Source organism: Exophiala xenobiotica (genome assembly GCF_000835505.1).
Source record: "Exophiala xenobiotica strain CBS 118157 unplaced genomic scaffold supercont1.6, whole genome shotgun sequence".
Lineage (NCBI taxonomy): Eukaryota > Fungi > Ascomycota > Eurotiomycetes > Chaetothyriales > Herpotrichiellaceae > Exophiala > Exophiala xenobiotica.
This window is the reverse complement of record NW_013562489.1, coordinates 2029095-2045855: the sequence shown is the minus strand read 5'-3', so window position 1 is coordinate 2045855 and position 16761 is coordinate 2029095. Positions and strand designations below refer to the sequence as shown.

At 51.6% G+C, this 16761-nt stretch overlaps 7 protein-coding genes across 8 annotated transcripts; 3 read left to right on the top strand and 4 right to left on the bottom strand.

Moving 5' to 3' along the window:
- Positions 1 to 223: 223 nt before the first annotated feature.
- PV05_10025 lies at positions 224 to 1813 on the bottom strand. Of its 2 annotated transcripts, XM_013456418.1 has the most exons (4): positions 1588 to 1813; positions 1251 to 1536; positions 620 to 1196; positions 224 to 568 (listed from the first exon to the last, which is right to left on the bottom strand). In XM_013456418.1, the coding sequence occupies exons 1-4, from the start codon at positions 1702 to 1704 to the stop codon at positions 520 to 522; spliced, it is 1029 nt and encodes a 342-aa protein (XP_013311872.1). In that variant the 5' UTR covers positions 1705 to 1813; the 3' UTR covers positions 224 to 519. The 2 variants fall into 2 exon arrangements, with proteins under 2 accessions (XP_013311872.1, XP_013311871.1); XM_013456417.1 differs by having other exon boundaries at positions 1251 to 1813.
- A 1004-nt stretch (positions 1814 to 2817) lies between these two features.
- Positions 2818 to 6186, top strand: PV05_10024 (uncharacterized protein). The gene is made up of 2 exons (XM_013456416.1): positions 2818 to 4944; positions 4995 to 6186. Exons 1-2 carry the CDS (start codon positions 3752 to 3754, stop codon positions 5818 to 5820), a joined length of 2019 nt encoding a protein of 672 aa, XP_013311870.1. The 5' UTR covers positions 2818 to 3751; the 3' UTR covers positions 5821 to 6186.
- Positions 5937 to 7310, bottom strand: PV05_10023 (uncharacterized protein). The gene is made up of 2 exons (XM_013456415.1): positions 7182 to 7310; positions 5937 to 7088 (listed from the first exon to the last, which is right to left on the bottom strand). The coding sequence occupies exons 1-2, from the start codon at positions 7259 to 7261 to the stop codon at positions 6479 to 6481; spliced, it is 690 nt and encodes a 229-aa protein (XP_013311869.1). The 5' UTR covers positions 7262 to 7310; the 3' UTR covers positions 5937 to 6478.
- Positions 7311 to 7567: 257 nt separating this feature from the next.
- Positions 7568 to 9607, top strand: PV05_10022 (uncharacterized protein). The gene is made up of 2 exons (XM_013456414.1): positions 7568 to 8268; positions 8321 to 9607. The coding sequence occupies exons 1-2, from the start codon at positions 7635 to 7637 to the stop codon at positions 9151 to 9153; spliced, it is 1467 nt and encodes a 488-aa protein (XP_013311868.1). The 5' UTR covers positions 7568 to 7634; the 3' UTR covers positions 9154 to 9607.
- On the bottom strand, positions 9519 to 10918 carry PV05_10021 (uncharacterized protein). The gene is made up of 2 exons (XM_013456413.1): positions 9985 to 10918; positions 9519 to 9883 (listed from the first exon to the last, which is right to left on the bottom strand). The coding sequence occupies exons 1-2, from the start codon at positions 10838 to 10840 to the stop codon at positions 9708 to 9710; spliced, it is 1032 nt and encodes a 343-aa protein (XP_013311867.1). The 5' UTR covers positions 10841 to 10918; the 3' UTR covers positions 9519 to 9707.
- An 849-nt stretch (positions 10919 to 11767) lies between these two features.
- PV05_10020 (uncharacterized protein) lies at positions 11768 to 13684 on the top strand. The gene is made up of 3 exons (XM_013456412.1): positions 11768 to 12078; positions 12131 to 12591; positions 12650 to 13684. Exons 1-3 carry the CDS (start codon positions 11984 to 11986, stop codon positions 13369 to 13371), a joined length of 1278 nt encoding a protein of 425 aa, XP_013311866.1. The 5' UTR covers positions 11768 to 11983; the 3' UTR covers positions 13372 to 13684.
- PV05_10019 (uncharacterized protein) lies at positions 13561 to 16625 on the bottom strand. The gene is made up of 4 exons (XM_013456411.1): positions 16280 to 16625; positions 16100 to 16230; positions 14138 to 16049; positions 13561 to 14078 (listed from the first exon to the last, which is right to left on the bottom strand). Exons 1-4 carry the CDS (start codon positions 16577 to 16579, stop codon positions 13977 to 13979), a joined length of 2445 nt encoding a protein of 814 aa, XP_013311865.1. The 5' UTR covers positions 16580 to 16625; the 3' UTR covers positions 13561 to 13976.
- Between the last annotated feature and the right edge of the window lie 136 nt (positions 16626 to 16761).

The following is a 16761-nucleotide window of genomic DNA, read 5'->3' as shown; positions in this document are numbered from 1 at the left end:
CAAGACACAAGGCGGATGGTCCTCTTCCTGCAGCACAAACAGGGTGAAGCGGACAGAGAGAAGGGACAGTGTAAGTAGCCGGGCCTCAGTGATTGAGTAGTAGCTACTGCAGAGGTGAAGTGTGGAGGTGTAGAGCAGGGATGGAAGGCTGAGAGAGAAGAAAGAAAATAATCAACATGCTCATAAAAGGGAAGCACAGCTGAAGTGACGACCTGACGTCTTACCAGGAAGGAGCCCCTCAATTGTCAGCAGCTATTGTCTTAGCATGCTGAAAACAGACGTTGAGAATTACTGCGTAAGATCTTACAAGATAACAGGTCTAGAGGCCAAAATTGCAGCATAAACCTTGGTTGATTTTCGTGGTGTACCACCATGCCTATGTTCCCCAAGGGCGAGGAGTGCAGAGTGATGAAGCAGATATAGTTCATGGTGGTTCTTCTTTCTTCTCTTGCCTTGTATCCCATCTCTCAAGCATTACTTCAAGTGGGTTATTAGACTGCAAGAGGTATACTTTTGCATTCAAGGTCGGTAATATGGTAACGCTTTCACCACATCTCTAGGCATGCAACTAAACAGTCTTGTGAGCATGGACTAGGCAAAATGGGGACTTGTCACATACTAGGTGGGATCAACCTGCACCAAGCCAGGATACTTGAGCAGACTCAAACCTGCAATTCCGAACAGAGTATGAAAGACATCGACCATGTCGCCTGGTCGGTCAGAGAACCCGCCTTCTTGAGGGTCTTGACACCTCAAGATGAATTTGATCAGTGCAGACGCATCAACCCAATGTAACTTTCCCAGCATAGCGAGACTACTGAGAACCCACCAGCTGTAACAGACATCTTCCAGTTTCTCAGGTCGACCGTTCAGCCCACCATGTGGCAGTTGCCTTTCACTCAACCATGCAGCCAATCGGTCAACGTCAACCAAATCGAGTCGCCGGGCAATGGTGAGAGCACCAACACAGGTGTATATCTGCCCAGCATGAGATTCGGCTCCGGGAGAGACTCCAAAGCCGCCGTCAAAGTTCGCACAAGCCTGAATGTGCGATATGGCCTTTTCGACGTCGACCAGGTGCATCATATTGAGGATGGAAAGACCGAGGAAAGCTGTGAAAAGGAAACGGGTGTCGGTTTCGCCCCATTCGTCTCCGGCAAATGTACCAGTCTTCGGATTTTGGAGGTTTGCAATATCTGTTGATGAGTACGAGCCTGGAAACCATACATGAAAGGAGGGCTATCACTTACAATTCGCAACACGCTCCCTGCCTCCCCTTTCTGTCTTGTCCAGCTCCGATAACGCATTAATCGTAGCAAGGATCTGGACGGCGCTCACAGTGTACAACATATGCGAGTCGTGACCAGGAGCAGCACCGAACCCTCCGTCGTCATTTTGACAAGCGAAAACAAATTCGACGGTCTTGTCACGAGGAAGTGCATCTGGATGGCGAAGAAGGTGAAGGGCCGTTAGACCCCAATAAACTCCATTGAGTCTCAAGTGCTCAGTCAACCAATAGTCGAGCTCATCTTTTCGCTGGCGAGATATCAGATTCCTGGCGGCTCAAAGTCACTCACATAGACGCACAGTGTCCAAGCTTTGGATATATTTGACATGCTTTTCAACGACCAGGCTAAGCTCTGTTGGCGAGCCATCTTTTGACGCATGATTCCCTCCGACCCCAGGTCCAGCTACAAGAGACATACGAAGGACGATCCCGGCCGACAGAATGAAGCCGGCGGAGATGGACACGCCCAAAAGTGTATTGTTCAGGCGATGGAGGCGTCTAACATTTGCGGATAATGGGTGCAACCCGTCGCCGTGTGAGGACAACTTTCAGTGCTTGGCAAAATTGATGCCGAGTGGTGAGGACGCAATTCCGCAGGCACGTAGCATGGGTCATCACACCATCAGGCTCCATTATATTCCTTGCCCACGCTTGCCTAACCCCAGTTCCACTCGCAGGCAGATCTTTGAGGTTTCAGGTTGGCAATAATAAGCGTGGCTTGCCCTCCTCCCCCTCCAGGCACCACCCGGGCCGCCCTGGCGCAATGGTTTGGAGGACGCAAGGGAAAGGCATGGATCAAGAGGATTACGGGCAGTAGTGCCGCGATTTCGCAAGGTCCCTTTGGCCCTGGCAGATGTGAATCACAGCCTCTTCGCGATCATGGCTAGCTCGATCGCGAGGTTGTGAATCGTACAGTAGTATCTCCTGCGAAGAAATCGTTTTACTGTTACTGCTGCGGCACGCCCAATCTTGTTCTCCGTGCTCCCCATATACTCGGATTCCGGTAGTTTTTGTGTCTACGATGCTAGGCGCTACTGGCACCCAGACTGGCTCTGAAAGGTGGTGCCCCTGGCTGCGGTCCCATGGTGGTCTTCATTAGCTTTTCTGTGACTATTTCCTAGTGCCGTCCCTAGAGATCCTTGCATGCAAAAAGCCACATTGCATCGTGGCCGGACCCGAACTTGACAGCGCCAAACATGCTAAAGCGGGGATTGCTTCACCATATGAACCAACTGAAGGCGTAAGAGTCTCAAGATTCCTCGCAGCAAGACGATTGTCAGCTACCTAAGGTAATTATGATAGCCCCCAGCTCGCCAAACAAGACATGTGTTTTGGAACGAGGCAGTAGTTAGAGTGCAAGAAATCATCGATGACAGAGGCAAGAAGATCAGGGCATGCCTTTGCAGAACTCCCCACCCTCCTGCGTCTGCGTCTTGCTGCGGACACCCTGCCTGCAGGTACTCACTAAGCATCTTGACCCGAAAGGCATATTCGTACTCCGTACCAACCCTCCCTTGCAAGCATATCATCGCACAAGCCCAAGTGCACGGTCTGCTCTTTTGTTTCTCTCTCCGCTGAGGGTCCGTTCTCAGTATCTGCGCCGCAACTAAGAAGAAAGAGAAAACATGCAGCAGTAGCGCCTCTGGCGCCAACAACTCCTCATTCTATCCTCACCGCCTGACCTGATACGACAACCGCACACCTCATCTTTTGGCTGCGCCCTTCTCCCTCCCACAGCATCCTGCCAACACACCAAACTCTCCAGTCATCTCAAATCTTACTATATCCCTATAACCACAAACTCTTTAGGCTCGGGAGCCCGCGCTTTCGATCTTTCTGTCGTCCCTGGCCTTGTTGTGAGGAGCTTTGGCCGCCCGGGCCTGGTCAGCGATCCTTCGTTTCTGTCACTCTTTCAACCCACCACGGTTCCTCCTTTGTTAGAACTTAGCCGCTCTCCGCGTAAGCCACCTCATGACATTGACACCCAGCCTGTCACGCGTCCACACCTTTGAATGAGACTCGAATGTCCACGAACCGTTGACGATATTCTCTTCGACTCTCGCAGCCCGTCTCACTGCACCTGGATCAGCCTTATTTGGTCAGCACCAAAGATTATAATATTTCTTGGACCGAATCGTTAATAGAAAGAGCACACCTGTGCGCGCAGCTTGCGGAGACATCAGGGTATCGACAGCTACGCCTTGGATTAAAGGGGCATCGGCAAACTGTGCCCTCTGTCCGTTCGAGAGCAAAATACACCTGTGCTACGTATCTGCCTCCTTCTTACATTCAAATCTTGGATACTTTCTGCGCTCGTCAGGAAGAGGCTGTACAGACATAAACTACATCCGTCGGAGAATATCGAGGTTCCATTGACCTGGGGCAAGGAGGTTGTTGTCCGACAGGAAGGGCGGCCGGCTACCTGCAGTCGGCCCTGTGAATGACATCTCAGGAGACACAAATATGCCTAGGGCTTCGGGCTTGCCCTTCCTCAATTTGTCTCCGAAAAACAATGAAGAATTAAACGGCCTGACGCCTGCGACATTGAGCCCTCGCTCAACGGGCTCTCCGCACACTCCAGGTTCCGCGCCAGGTTCACCTTTTTTGCAGGAGCCACCGACGCCGTCGCTAATGAACCCTCTTTCTGCGTCGTCCCATAATGTCAATGGTGGATATCGATCGGGGCCAAATTCCCCTAGAATTACGGCTATGCCCGAATTCCCTCCCTCCCCCGGTCCAGTACCGCATTCACCGAAACATGGACGCGAGGCATCCAAAGGGTTCTTCTCAAATTTGATGGCCTCCAAATCCTCCCACAAATTACAATCTTCAGAGGCAAGCATTCCAGAAGCCGGTGAAAAACCGGCAGGGAGAAGCCGAGCGAGTTCGAAAGACAGGTCGTTGCATTCTGTGAAGAAACAAGGCTCGACTCCAGATTTACCCCAGATGGGTTCGACCAGTGGTCCTTTGACTGGCAATGATGCTGCTCCTTCAGAATACTCAAGTCAGCAAACCTCTAGTCAGCAGACCTCTAGTCAACAAACCTCCACAGAGCCCGCACAAGGTCACAAGAAGGGCAAGTCGAAGCTTGGAGGCATACTAACAAGGACAAAGACCCTGAAGCTGGAGGACCCCCTACCAAGACCGAAAGGCACAATCCCGAGTCAAATTCATGTTGACACGGCACACCACAACAACGACAAGCTGGAACCGTCCCCTAAGACCGCTCCCCTCAAGATTGATCATAGAGAAAGAGCATTTGGACATGAAAGAGCCCCTAACACGAGAAATCACTCAGCGGATCGTTATGTCCGCGAGGAATCCAATTTGAGCAGGAGGGAACGTCAAACAGGCAATGTTCCACTCTCACAATCCTTCAGAGAGGGTTCCACCCTTCAGATATTGTCAAACATTGGGCAAACTGGTAAAGGCATGAGTGATCGTCTGGGCAAGGCTGGTAAAGGCTTCTTCGGCAAGATCACACGAAGCGGGAGCAGCAATGAACGTGAAATTGTCACGGATGACAATTATATCTGTACTACCATCAATCTGCCCCTGGTCAAGCAAACTCGCAAAACCAGAATAGCTCGTCGACTTGAATTGTCGAAGGACAAGACGGAGTTCTGGATGCCTGCGCTGCCATGGCGCTGCATTGAGTAAGTTATAGTTAACTACTTCTGCTGTTCCAGGCACTGACTGTGGACAGTTATTTGAACATGAACGGCTCTGAAGAAGAAGGCCTGTATCGAATTCCGGGAAGCGGTAAAGAAGTCAAACATTGGCAACGCCGTTTCGACACCGAATATGATATCAATCTCTTCGACGAGCCGGAATTATACGATATCAACACTATCGGCTCCATGTTTAAGTCGTGGTTACGAGAACTCCCGGACGAGATCCTGCCAAAGTCCATACAAAACAAAGTGGCTACTCAATGCGCTGGCGCAACATCAGCACCTCAACTTCTGAAGGATGAACTCTCCTCTCTGCCGCCCTTCAATTACTATCTGCTCTTTGCTATCACCTGCCACCTGAGTCTACTTCATAGCTATGCCGACAAAAACAAAATGGACTACCGAAATCTGTGCATTTGCTTCCAACCCTGTCTTAAAATCGATGCGTTTTGCTTTCAGTTTCTCGTCATGGACTGGAAGAATTGTTGGCAGGGATGCTGGACAGAGAAAGAATACCTCGACGAGGAGTATCGCTTTCAGCGCGAAGGTTCCGTGGGCGAGAGTGAAGATCTCGCTGTGGACGACAGAGCCATCTCATCAAGTGGCAGTAGTCAGCCACAAGCGGCTCCTGTGCCACCTCGCAGCGCGGATGCCGCTGCTCAACGAAAGTCAATGGCACCAAAGACAAAACAAAGGAGTTTGTCTTCAGGCGCGGGGTCTAGGGATAGATCCAACAGCGGCCATGCGACGACTCAGAGCGTGCCCGCAGTACCAAGAATGGTCACACCTGAACCCCCTAAAGTGTCGCTCGACCAGAAGTTGCCCGAGTTGACGGGTCTTTCGCCGATCAGGATGTAGATTGGTTTATTACACTATTCACCAGATACCCCTTTTTACGACGCATCAGTGGAATGGAGAGGAGCTTGAAAGAATTCATCAGTGATTTTGATTGCTGTCTGCATGTTGCTGAGCGATTGCTGGATGGAGCTCATGGAGCTCTTGAAAATTTGGCTGTATTATCTAGCTGGTTGGAGACTAGCATTGACGTCTTTTTTACGCTTTGCATTGCTTTTTCACCTTGGTCTTTGGACTATTATGCGTTGGAGAAAAGAGGATGCAGAGAGAGTGGGAGAAAACCGAGGCCATAAGCCCCATGTGTATGATTAGGTGGATGAGGCAGACGAGCCTTTCGAGATCGAATAGATGGACTTGAATTTCGGAGAGAATAGGTACGTTCGTTCTGACCTTTGTGCCTCTGAAGGGATAGATCTTCACTCGTCCATTGCGTTCTCTGAAATGCCGCGTGTCCTAGTCCTGTGCAAATCGTGCTGTGTAGCACTGCTCGTTCCGAAACCGCAGTATCCTCAAGTCCAATCACGACGGTAGTCGGTACAAGGACTGCATCAGACTCGGACACAGAACCATGCATCTCTTGCGTGTGCTTAGCTTTTATCATGACGACGACCATCAGATCAAGTCGCCTCCATCAACAAAGCCATTTCCCCGTCCTGGCCCGCTAGCCAGCCTTACCCTTCTTGTTCCGCTTCTCGTTATTCCTCTGCCGCCGGTCCTGCCTCTTTATCCGTTCCATTCTTTCGCGCCTACCCTCCGCTCTGACGCTCGTGCCCTCGCTTTCCTTCTGCGCCTTGTCATCATCGACTTCGACAAGCCACTCATTTTCGGCGGCCTTGTTCTTCCCTTTGTAACCCCATTTCTTGACCCATTCGCCACTCTCCTCGTCGTAGACTAGGTTCTTCCGCCGGTCTTCCAGGGCCGCACCCCCCTTCAGGTTGCCCGCGTACTTGCCTATACCCTTCTTGCGGGCGAACAATTCCCATTTCGTGGGGGCTTTGGGCTTGGGGAGCGGTTTCCAGCGCGGTAACGGGGCCGATGCGGGTGGGAGCGACATTAAGAGCCCATCTGGTGTGGATGTTATTGTGCAGGTTGTGAGGAGGGTGTTGAGTAGGGATTGGGCGCCATCGCGGGCGATCGTTTGTAATGTTGTGTTGCGCTCCGTATAGGACTGGGAGAGCAGCGTCGATGTAGAAGGCAGAGGATTCGGGTCCGTCGCGGTTAAGTAGCCGAGATCGTAGGTGTACGGTGTGGGTTTCTCGACGGTCGTCGAGCTGAGAAGTACAGTGTCAGTTTCACAGTGGGATGGAAAGACGAGGTGAGGCCGTGGAAGGAGAGTAAAGTGTCAGGTGGGAGGGATGACTTACGGTCTTTCCGGTTTTGAGTTGGAGGCGTTTGGGTGAGTAAATTCAGCCATGGCGGTGCCTGTTGTCGTTCTCGTGGTCATTCGGAAGAGTATCGTCGTGATAATGAACGAGTACTCTGGTCTCCTCCCGTACCCGACAGAAAAAGTTGCGAGGCTTCTCTCCGCAATCCTGGAAACTTTTTGTGTGGCTGCTTTTAGATAAGCGATTAGGTCCAGGCTGAAATGCAGCTACCAGCCTCGTCAGATCCTGCCGCTTTCGTGTTCAGCCTCGTCGGAGGAAGCGGCATGCTATTTGTTCTTTTTCAGGAATATGTCTCTTGCCGTCTTTACAGATTTTTGTTCGCTGCAACGCCTGAGGTACTTCAATGTTAGAATCGTCCATTGACCAGAAATCTTCCACCTTAAGCAACCTTCAGCGACCCTTGCATCGGGCGTGCCGCCGATTTGAGGCGCGATGTCTCTGTCTATGTGCACCGATTGCCTATCAAGGCTTCATATCTCCAATAATGCCTTTAGCAGATTATCTGCCAAACCAATACAGCTTCCACAAACCTCTTCCTTCCACTCTTCCGCGATTCGGAACGCCAAACCCCTCATGAAGCCCAAGTCAGAGATCCAGAAGCGTGTTCTAAATTCAGTCCGTAGCTCTCAATCTACGAGGCTGAAGAAGAAACCCAGAGAACGTCCTAAGCTGCCACCAGTGGGAGAACGCAGAGCTCAACGCCGCCGCATTGTGTTGAGTAATACGAACGCTCTGGCGGTTGATGGCATGGAAAATTGGAGCACGGAGAACATGACGGATCCTCAATTGATTGGGCAAGTGGCGGGTTTGGATGGTGCCCTGCTTGATCAGCTCAGAGATGCCAAAGCTTTCAAGCGGACGCAGAACTGGAGCTTGTTCCGAAGACCAGCAACTCTGATCCGAAACGAAACAATTGCCATTGGAAATGACGTGGAGTCAGTGAACGACCGGACAACGATCAAACATCTGGTCGTTGGAGAAAGACATACAGGAAAGAGCATTCTCATGCTTCAGACCATGTGCATGGCGTATATGAACAACTGGCTTGTCCTCAATGTTCCAGAAGGTATGCTAAAAGGTTTTGAGTTTGAAAAGAACATTGAACTGACTCCTTCCAGCACAAGAATTTGTGAACAATACATCCTCTTATGCTCCTCTGCGACAACAGGACGGCAAACCATCAGAGGGCGAGCAACTCTATATCCAGCCACATCTGACCCAAGCCCTCCTCACACGCGCGCTATACTCTAACGAGTCCGTCCTCAAGAGTCTCAAGATCAACCACGAAATGCCCAAGTCTCTGCCACTGAAAGCACAAGCAAGTCTGAAAGATCTCCTCCAGCTGGCCGCAGATGATCATACATTAGCATGGCTTGTATGGAAAGCTTTCTGGCGCGAGCTGAGCGAACCCGGCGCGAACCCTCGACCACGAGTTCTCTTTGCTGCCGATAGCATCGATCACTGGATGGGCCCTTCTAGATATCACAACGCCGAACATAAGATCATTCACTCCCAACAGTTCACCCTTGTCCGACACTTTACCAATCTGATGTTTGCCAAGCAAGGGTCACCGTTTGCAAATGGCGGCATCATCATGTTCTGCACTACCGGCTCAAATACACCAGCCTATCCCACGCTAAAGCTCCTCATCGACCAGATTCGTGCTAGAACTCGAGGAATTTCGCCGACGTCCGCTGATTTTCCGCTTCCCGCACCTTTCAGCAAACCTGACCCGCACGTTTTGGAGCTCACCTCTGGGTCGGAAAATGTCAAGTTGTTGGACTTGAACGGCCTGAGTGTGCCAGAATCAAGGGGATACCTCGAGTACTTCGCGAACAGCGGCTTGTTGCCGACCCAGCTCAATGAGGGGAAGATTGCCGAGCTCAGAAGTCTCAGCGCTGGAGGCATTGTGGGTGAGTTGGCGAAGTTGGGCAGTAGGATCAGGTGCTGAATCCGTGGGAACGTTGTCCGGGGATTATTTGCGACAGCTTAAAAAGCCGGCCGAATCTAAAAATTGCGTGGGTTTGATCACACAGCTGTCTGACAACCAGCTGCTCGGTTGCCTTACTGTAGCGGAGTACCTCCAGCGTTCACTCGTCAACTACTACCTTAGTACTATACCTCTTCCTGGAGTAAGTCTGAAAGAATGGGCACGATTGATTCGATCATGTACAAACAAGACAAGTTGCATGTTAGCATGGACACATGGAACCTTGACCCTTGTATGAGCGTCAAGCCATGCATGAACCCGCGCGTACCTGCATATCTGCGTCATGTCATGTAGCATAGAACGGAACAGGGCAGTGGCTAGTGACATAGTTCGACAATGTGATTGAGAACATGCTATCTAAGAGCCTGCCATTCCCCAGCGGTTGCTAGGTTCAAGAAAGATGCTCATTGAATACCTAAGGTACACGTAACAAAGTCATCAAATCTCAAGTGACACCACCCTACGTCCTGCTACACTACTAGTATTTCTCCTGCTTATCAGGTTTCACTGACCGCTTAAAATATGGCGAGCGCATTCGGTGGACTTCCCACGGAGCCCGGCACGTTCAGTGGACAGCTGGTGAGCAAGAATTCATAGCGGCCGACTTTCTTGCAGTGCTCACCCAGGGCTTTCAGATCCCACAGCTCGCCGATATTGAGACCGAAATTCGACAAGAAGTATTGATGGAGAACTAGACACCAAGGAAATTAAAGCGTCAGCCTTTCACTCACTCATTCATCCATGATAGGAGAGACCGTGTTAGACGAGATATGATGATATGATATGACTTACCCAATTCCGCAATTGTTCCAACCCTGTTGTTATCCTCCTCGATGGTGGGCGGAATGACTTCATAACCGATCGCGTCACCCGCGACTGCTGCAAAATGGTGGTTCCATGTCCATCTGGCCATCTCCTTGTTCCCTTGCACACCGATGCACTTATGGCTCCCGAGTAATTGCGCTTGTTCCTCGGCAGACACATTTGTCAGTTCATCGGTGAATCCAGACCGGACGATCAAGATGTCGCCGTGCTTGAACGTGGTACCCTGGTGCTTAGCGACATTTTCCAGATCTTGGACCGTGATGGGGTGTCTGTCGAAGCAGGAGTACTTGATGCCTTTTGCTCGAGCATACTCCTTGTAGTCGAGGAGGACGGCGCGGCCTACCAAGCCGCCCCGCTCGTGCCAGTGGTTCAATGTGGGCAGGGCTTTCTCGGTGTCGAACGACCCAAAGTCCTGGACCAAGGCCTCGGCCGTGGGTTTCACGCCGTTGTAGTTGGTGGCCGTGGCTTGGTGCGCAAAGTGGACCAAACTGTCCCATTGTGAGGAGCATTGAGTGTTGAACTCGACTTCGTCATCGAAGCAGTGAATCTTAAGACTAGGATCCTCGAATGCGAAGGGCTTGTGTACGAGGCCTTTGCGAGCAAAGCCGGGCTTCGCGAGAGCACCAATGGGCCAGTTTAAAGAGATGGAGACGCCGTCGCGGGCTTCTTTGTATGCCTCTTTGACGACATCGGGGGTCAGGAGATTGATACAGCCTAGATGGTCCTTCTTGCCGTCCTTGTCGAACAGGCCCCAGGCGCGGTGTGGCACGCCATCGATGGTGGGAAGGCTGTCGAAGTCGGGGAGGTTCTTGTAATCACTCATGATTGGATGTGTACCTCGTGAGCTATGTAGTGAGAATCTGGGGTGGATGGTTGGGGAAGATACGGCTGCAAGGGGAGGATAGGCGCAGAGAAAAGTCAGAAGAGAAAACACCTTGCTCACCCTATATAGGAGGTTCTCGTGGCTTCTGAGCTCCGTCTACTACCTAGGTTTAGCATCCATTGTGGGATGCCTGCTCGTAATCTTGGGCACGACGTCGACCAACCCGAGGCGGGCACGCGGGGTATTCATCGGTCTCGGTTTCTCGGTTTGGAGAAGCCTGTATGCCCCCATCAATCCCCCCTCAAGGATGGAGTCTTGGGTACAGAAAAGCCTCGGGTAATTGATGGTGTTTGGTTAGTACCAGGTAGTTAGGATCCAACATGTCCTAGCACATGGAGGCCGGGGCCAGAGGTGCCTTGGGGATGGAGTCAACCGATCCAATGACTCGAGTCAGACACGAGGCTTTGGAAGGATAGCACGAACTGAGTTGCTGAGTAGCGAAGAAAGCCAGATAGGCTATGCTGGAACAGGTCTTTGTAGACAGATGCATCGGTAAGGTCGTGGCTAGGAGGTAAGAGTCTCTGCCTCAGCTGGAATCTGGAGGGCAGATTAAACAGCAAACATTGAGATAGGACAATAAAACAGACGAGTCGAGCAGTGTTCTTTCCTTGTCGCTTAGTCAGAATCTCGAGGGTGACTTGATGTGCTTGAGCTACTCGTCGCAGGAGTTGATACCGGTAACCACCTGGGTAGTCCCCAAGCAACGTCTCCTTTTGTTCTTACTAAGCTACCATGTAAGGTACAAGGCGGTACATAGACATACCGTAATTTAGTACTACGTAGTACACTGCTTGCACAGCCTCATCGATGAGGCTCTTTAGTTAGCCAGAGATCGTTTCATCGCCTGCATGTTTCACACTTCATCATCCAATCAGCCCCCTTCCGTGACATACCGCATTCTCTCAGCTCGCCTCACTGTTTTCTTGGGCACGCGACAACGAGTCTGGGCATCTTACACGTCCTTCCTGCAAGCTGTCACTTTCGGAAATTTTCTCTTCAGACTTCATCTCGTTCACATCCTTCATGGCCATCCAGTCGTTGCCTACCTAGGTACATTCGATCTTTGATGACCATTCCCCGAGTATGGATCGACTCAAAAGGCAGCTCAATGCACCTTGGAACCGTCGAATTCCTGCTCGGGCCCTCATATCCTATGCAGTTGACTATTTAATAATCATGTAATTAACAAAAGATCATACTGAGGACTGGACTATTCTAACGCTTGACCAGTGTCCTCGCCATAATATATGCCACTCTCGACAAGGTTGTCACTCCTTTTGCCCAGCACTTCTCACTCAACAACATTTCGATCCAATATCCATACGCCGTCAAAGAACGAGTGCCTATCGCTCTTGCACTTGTCATTTCGGGTCTCTTTCCGGCCGGGGTCATTGCTGTCTACACGCTTTTCATCGACGGCTTGTTCTCGTATCACCGTCGCACGACCCATACCAGGTCCAAGTACACCTTCGCAGACCGCCTTTGGGAGCTCAACTGTGGATGGTTAGGCCTCCTTCTAAGCCAGGGCGCAGCATTCGTCATTACTGGGAGTTTGAAGAACCTTTGTGGGAAGCCTCGTCCAGACCTGGTTGATCGATGTCAACCCCGTGCAGGCTCGGCAGATGGGGTGCCTTATGGCCTTGTCACCAAGTCGATTTGCACTCAGACGGATTCTGCCATCATGCAAGACGGTATGGCGGTTACTCCCTTCATGTCGTTTAACGCAAAGTCCTGACTTGAGTTTTCCAGGCTTTCGATCATTCCCCTCGGGCCATTCTTCATCATCGTTTGCTGGGCTTTTCTTTCTGTCCTTGTATCTTGCCGCTAAGCTCCACGTTCTCGACCAAAAGGGCGAGGTTTGGCGTACCGTCATTGTCCTTATCCCTACATTGGCCGCAGCATGTATTGCAATGTCCCGAATCATGGACGCGCGACACCATCCTTTCGATGTCCTCTTTGGCTCAGCTCTCGGCATCCTTTGTGCCTGGGCCTCATACCGTCAATATTTCCCGCCTGTCAGCCATGTCTGGGAGAAAGGTCGGGCATATGCTATGAGGACATGGGGCACACCCGTCAAACGTCCCGTCCCAGGCAAAGTCTTGATTGACGGCGACACGATGGAGGTTCTTGATGATAGAGTCCCAGCTGACGACGGCGACGATAGCTCCGGGTACCAACTGAAGGAGAGAACTCCAGGTTCGCAACTCTCAAACCCGGCCTACGGATCTCACCTCATCAATCCGTCGGTTGACATGGACGTCGAGACAGGCTATGTTGGATCTCAAGCTGCTGAAGTTCATGCACCTCTCCGCTCTCAAAGTACTGGCAACGCGTTCCGTGAACAGATAGAGCAGAACCGGCGGGCGAGGGCAGGATATGCAGAACCCAGCCCTGAGCGTGGAAACGGCTCCGATGTTGAAGACGATATCGCCTCGAGAAGGCCACTGCAGTCGGCGACCATGCGTTCGTGAGACTCGTATGATATTGTGCATTACCGAGTTCCCGAGTTATTGCATAGCATGTTTGGTTGGTCTTGATCTTCAGGAAGCATAGCGTCGGAATGGTTTCTCCGGGAAAGAGCGTAGAATGTGTTTGTGCAGGATATGGAAAACCCAAAATGGGAGGTTGGAGGCACTCGAATCGCTCACGCGGCAATCTGATCAGGTATAACATGTCATTGGTGCTCTATCATGCAATGGTAACCCCAAAGACATTTAAAGGACGAGAAAGCAGTATTGCAAACATCGGCACTAACGTTAACATCGTTCTTGCCCTTCCTCGGCGGGCCTCGAAACGCCTTGCGAGATTTAAAACCGCCGGGCATATCCAGAAGATGGACGTATTCCTCCCTCTCCCGATCTTTGTGCCTATTAGAACGCCCTCATCATTGCTGTAAATCCACCATCGGGCGCAGCGGAGTGCGAGCTTGAGGGGAAATGCTCCCAACAATGGCCATAATCGCAGCTGTAGACCCTGCGAGTCGAACAGGCAGTCGTCAAGTCGTCGCTTGTCCTTGGGCCATGTTGAGTCGGATTTCCATCTTCACATATAAAATGAAACGATCCTGCATGACCTCTTACTCCGACTCGTCACCATCAGCCATGTGCTCGTCATCCTCATCACTATCTCCCGCCTCGATCCAGACAAGTCTCGAGCCGTTGTTGGCAAGTTGCCAGACCTGTTCAATCATCAGTAACTATGACAAAAGCGTCTTCTTGAAAGAAGATAGATACTCACATCCAGAAGCTCATACTCCTCCACAGTCCTGGTAAGTTGATCCTGGGTGAAACCTTTTGCAAGGATCAACTCCGTCACCCGACGCATGTTCAACTCTCCTCTCGCACCGCGGCCCACACTCGCGGCTCCAGACTCTCTCATCCCACGAATGAGGTCGTAGACCCGTGAGCTGACCGTTTGATCTCCCTGGGCGCGTTGGTCGTGGTATAAACTGGCCTTGGAGACTTCAGTCAACCGCAGCGCTTCGTCGACGTCTTCGTTGACCACTTCGTTGCTGAATCTCAGTCGAGCAAGAGCCTGTGAGAGACGGAGCACACCGAGCAGCGTACGTGGCGACGTGTGCGTGAATTGCTTTTTCGAGCCCTCGTCGCGCTTCTGTTGCTGACGCATCCGCACGTACGCGCCGACCATGTATTCTGACACGGATTTCGGGACGTTTGGCCGAAAAGTACGGGCCTGCGCGATGTACTGGCGCACTTCGTTGGGAGAGAAGACTACGCCTTCACCCTCGCGCTCGGGATGCGCGTTGTGCATGTGGACATGGCAGACGTGGTTGGCGAGTTCTTCGTCGGCTTCGCGCGAAGGTGTGTCGAGAATCAAAAAGAGCACGTCGAAACGCGAGAGCAAGGCGGCAGGCAAGTTGATGTTGTCCACAGGTGAAATGCGAGGGTTGTACCGGCCATAAAGCGGGTTCGCAGCTGCCAGGATCGAAGTTCGCGCATTTAGAGTCGTGCTTATGCCAGCTTTGCTGATGGAAATGGTCTGTTGTTCCATGACTTCGTGGATGGCTGTTCGGTCACCGTCGTCCATTTTGTCGAACTCGTCGATACAGCATATTCCATTATCTGCGAGGACGAGAGCACCGCCTTCCAGCACCATTTCGTCTGTCACAGGATCTCGCATCACGGCAGCTGTCAAACCGACACCGCTCGATCCCCGACCGGTTGTGTAGATGCCGCGAGGAGCAACTTTGGTGATGTATTTGAGCAGCTGCGATTTAGCCACACCAGGATCACCCATCAAGCAGATGTTGATGTCTCCACGGATACGCATGCCATCGCCCATTGTTTTGGTTACACCTCCGATAAGCAGGAGAAGCAGGGCTTTCTTGACGTCCAGATGGCCATAGATTTCGGGCGCGATCGATCGAGCTAGGTACTCGTACATGTGCCCGGTAGCCTTGAAAGACTCGATTCGTCGGATAACCCGAGGGTCCATTGTCAGGTCCTGGTAAGCCTTCTTGTGCTGTGTGATGTTCTGTGCTTCCAAGTATGTGTCTGTCAGCAGACCGGCACGAATGGCGCGGAAACCGGTGTATGGAGTTGGCAGGAATATGCCGTCAATGTCAACGACATCGCCTGGGTTCAATTGTCGTGCGAGGCTGCCATTGCAATGAATGGTCAATGTTCTCGGAATATGGCCGACTGGAACCTGGTCTGCCATCTCCTGAATCTTGACTTCCTGGAAAGGCAAAAACTTGGATGCTCTGGTGGAAGGGAATAATTGACCCTTGGAATCGTTGGCCTTGCATTCTTCAGACGGGCAAAGTTGTAAAGGTGTGAAGTTCTTGGAGGTGATAGGTTGGAAGATTTCGCAGCCACAGCGGTCGCACGTATATGCTTGTATCCGGATGCTGGGCTTGACGTCCGAAACTCTTGTGGTGATGCCGCGCACTGTGATGAGGTGGCCCAAATGTTCTCCTCGGACCTGTCGTACAGCAAGTGTCTTTTTCGCCTTGTCGGAGCCTGTGGAAGTGATTGGCTTGAAATTCAAGGTATATCTTCTTGTCAACTCGGGAGGGAATGTTGATACAGGGAGAGCGGCGTCCGAATCTGCTTCGTTGGCCGCGGCAACCGTCTCATTTCGTTTTGCTCGTTGTGCCATTATGATGTCCAACACATCGTCCTTGAATCTAGCTGACTGTTAAATCTCATTTGTCGCTTTCAATCCACGATTACGTACGAGATGTCTTTGCTTTCTTTCGGCAGCACCTTGTCCACGGCGTCTGAGAAGAGGTCAACATAGTGTTTTGTGTTGTTGGTAACCGACTCGACTAGTCTCAAATTCAGATCGGCCGGCAGAGAGTCTTCGAACTGTAGAAAGCGTCAACCAAAGCGCTTTATGAGTCGTCGTTGCGCGCACCTGCTGCAGATCATCGAGATCTATCAAGATATTCTGCCGCTCTCGATCCGCGACTTCTTGTAGCATATCCATATATTTTCTCTTCGGTCGTCGCCTTGCATTGGTGTCATCTCCGTCTGCGACATCGTCCATGAAGTCGTACTCATCACTGGTGTGATCGCCATCGAGGTGGAGGCCGTCAATGGCTTCGGCGGCAGCGTCTGAGGAAGTTTTTGAGGTCTCGAACTTTTCTAGGAAGGACTGAAACGCTTCCAGCTGCTTCGCATAGTCAGCGAGGGCTTTGTGTTGTAAAAGCGCCATAGTGCTGCGCCGGTGTAGAAGGGTAGAAGGGTAGCAGGATGTCCTGGTTGCGAGCTTTGGGAGTTGAGCTTTGGCTACCTGCACATCTCGAAAGGCAGGGGGGCGCACAGATTAACGCGGTCGACGCGACGCCCGACGCGTCCCGCAATTGGCGCGGTTTTATTGGTTCAGGAAAGACTGCC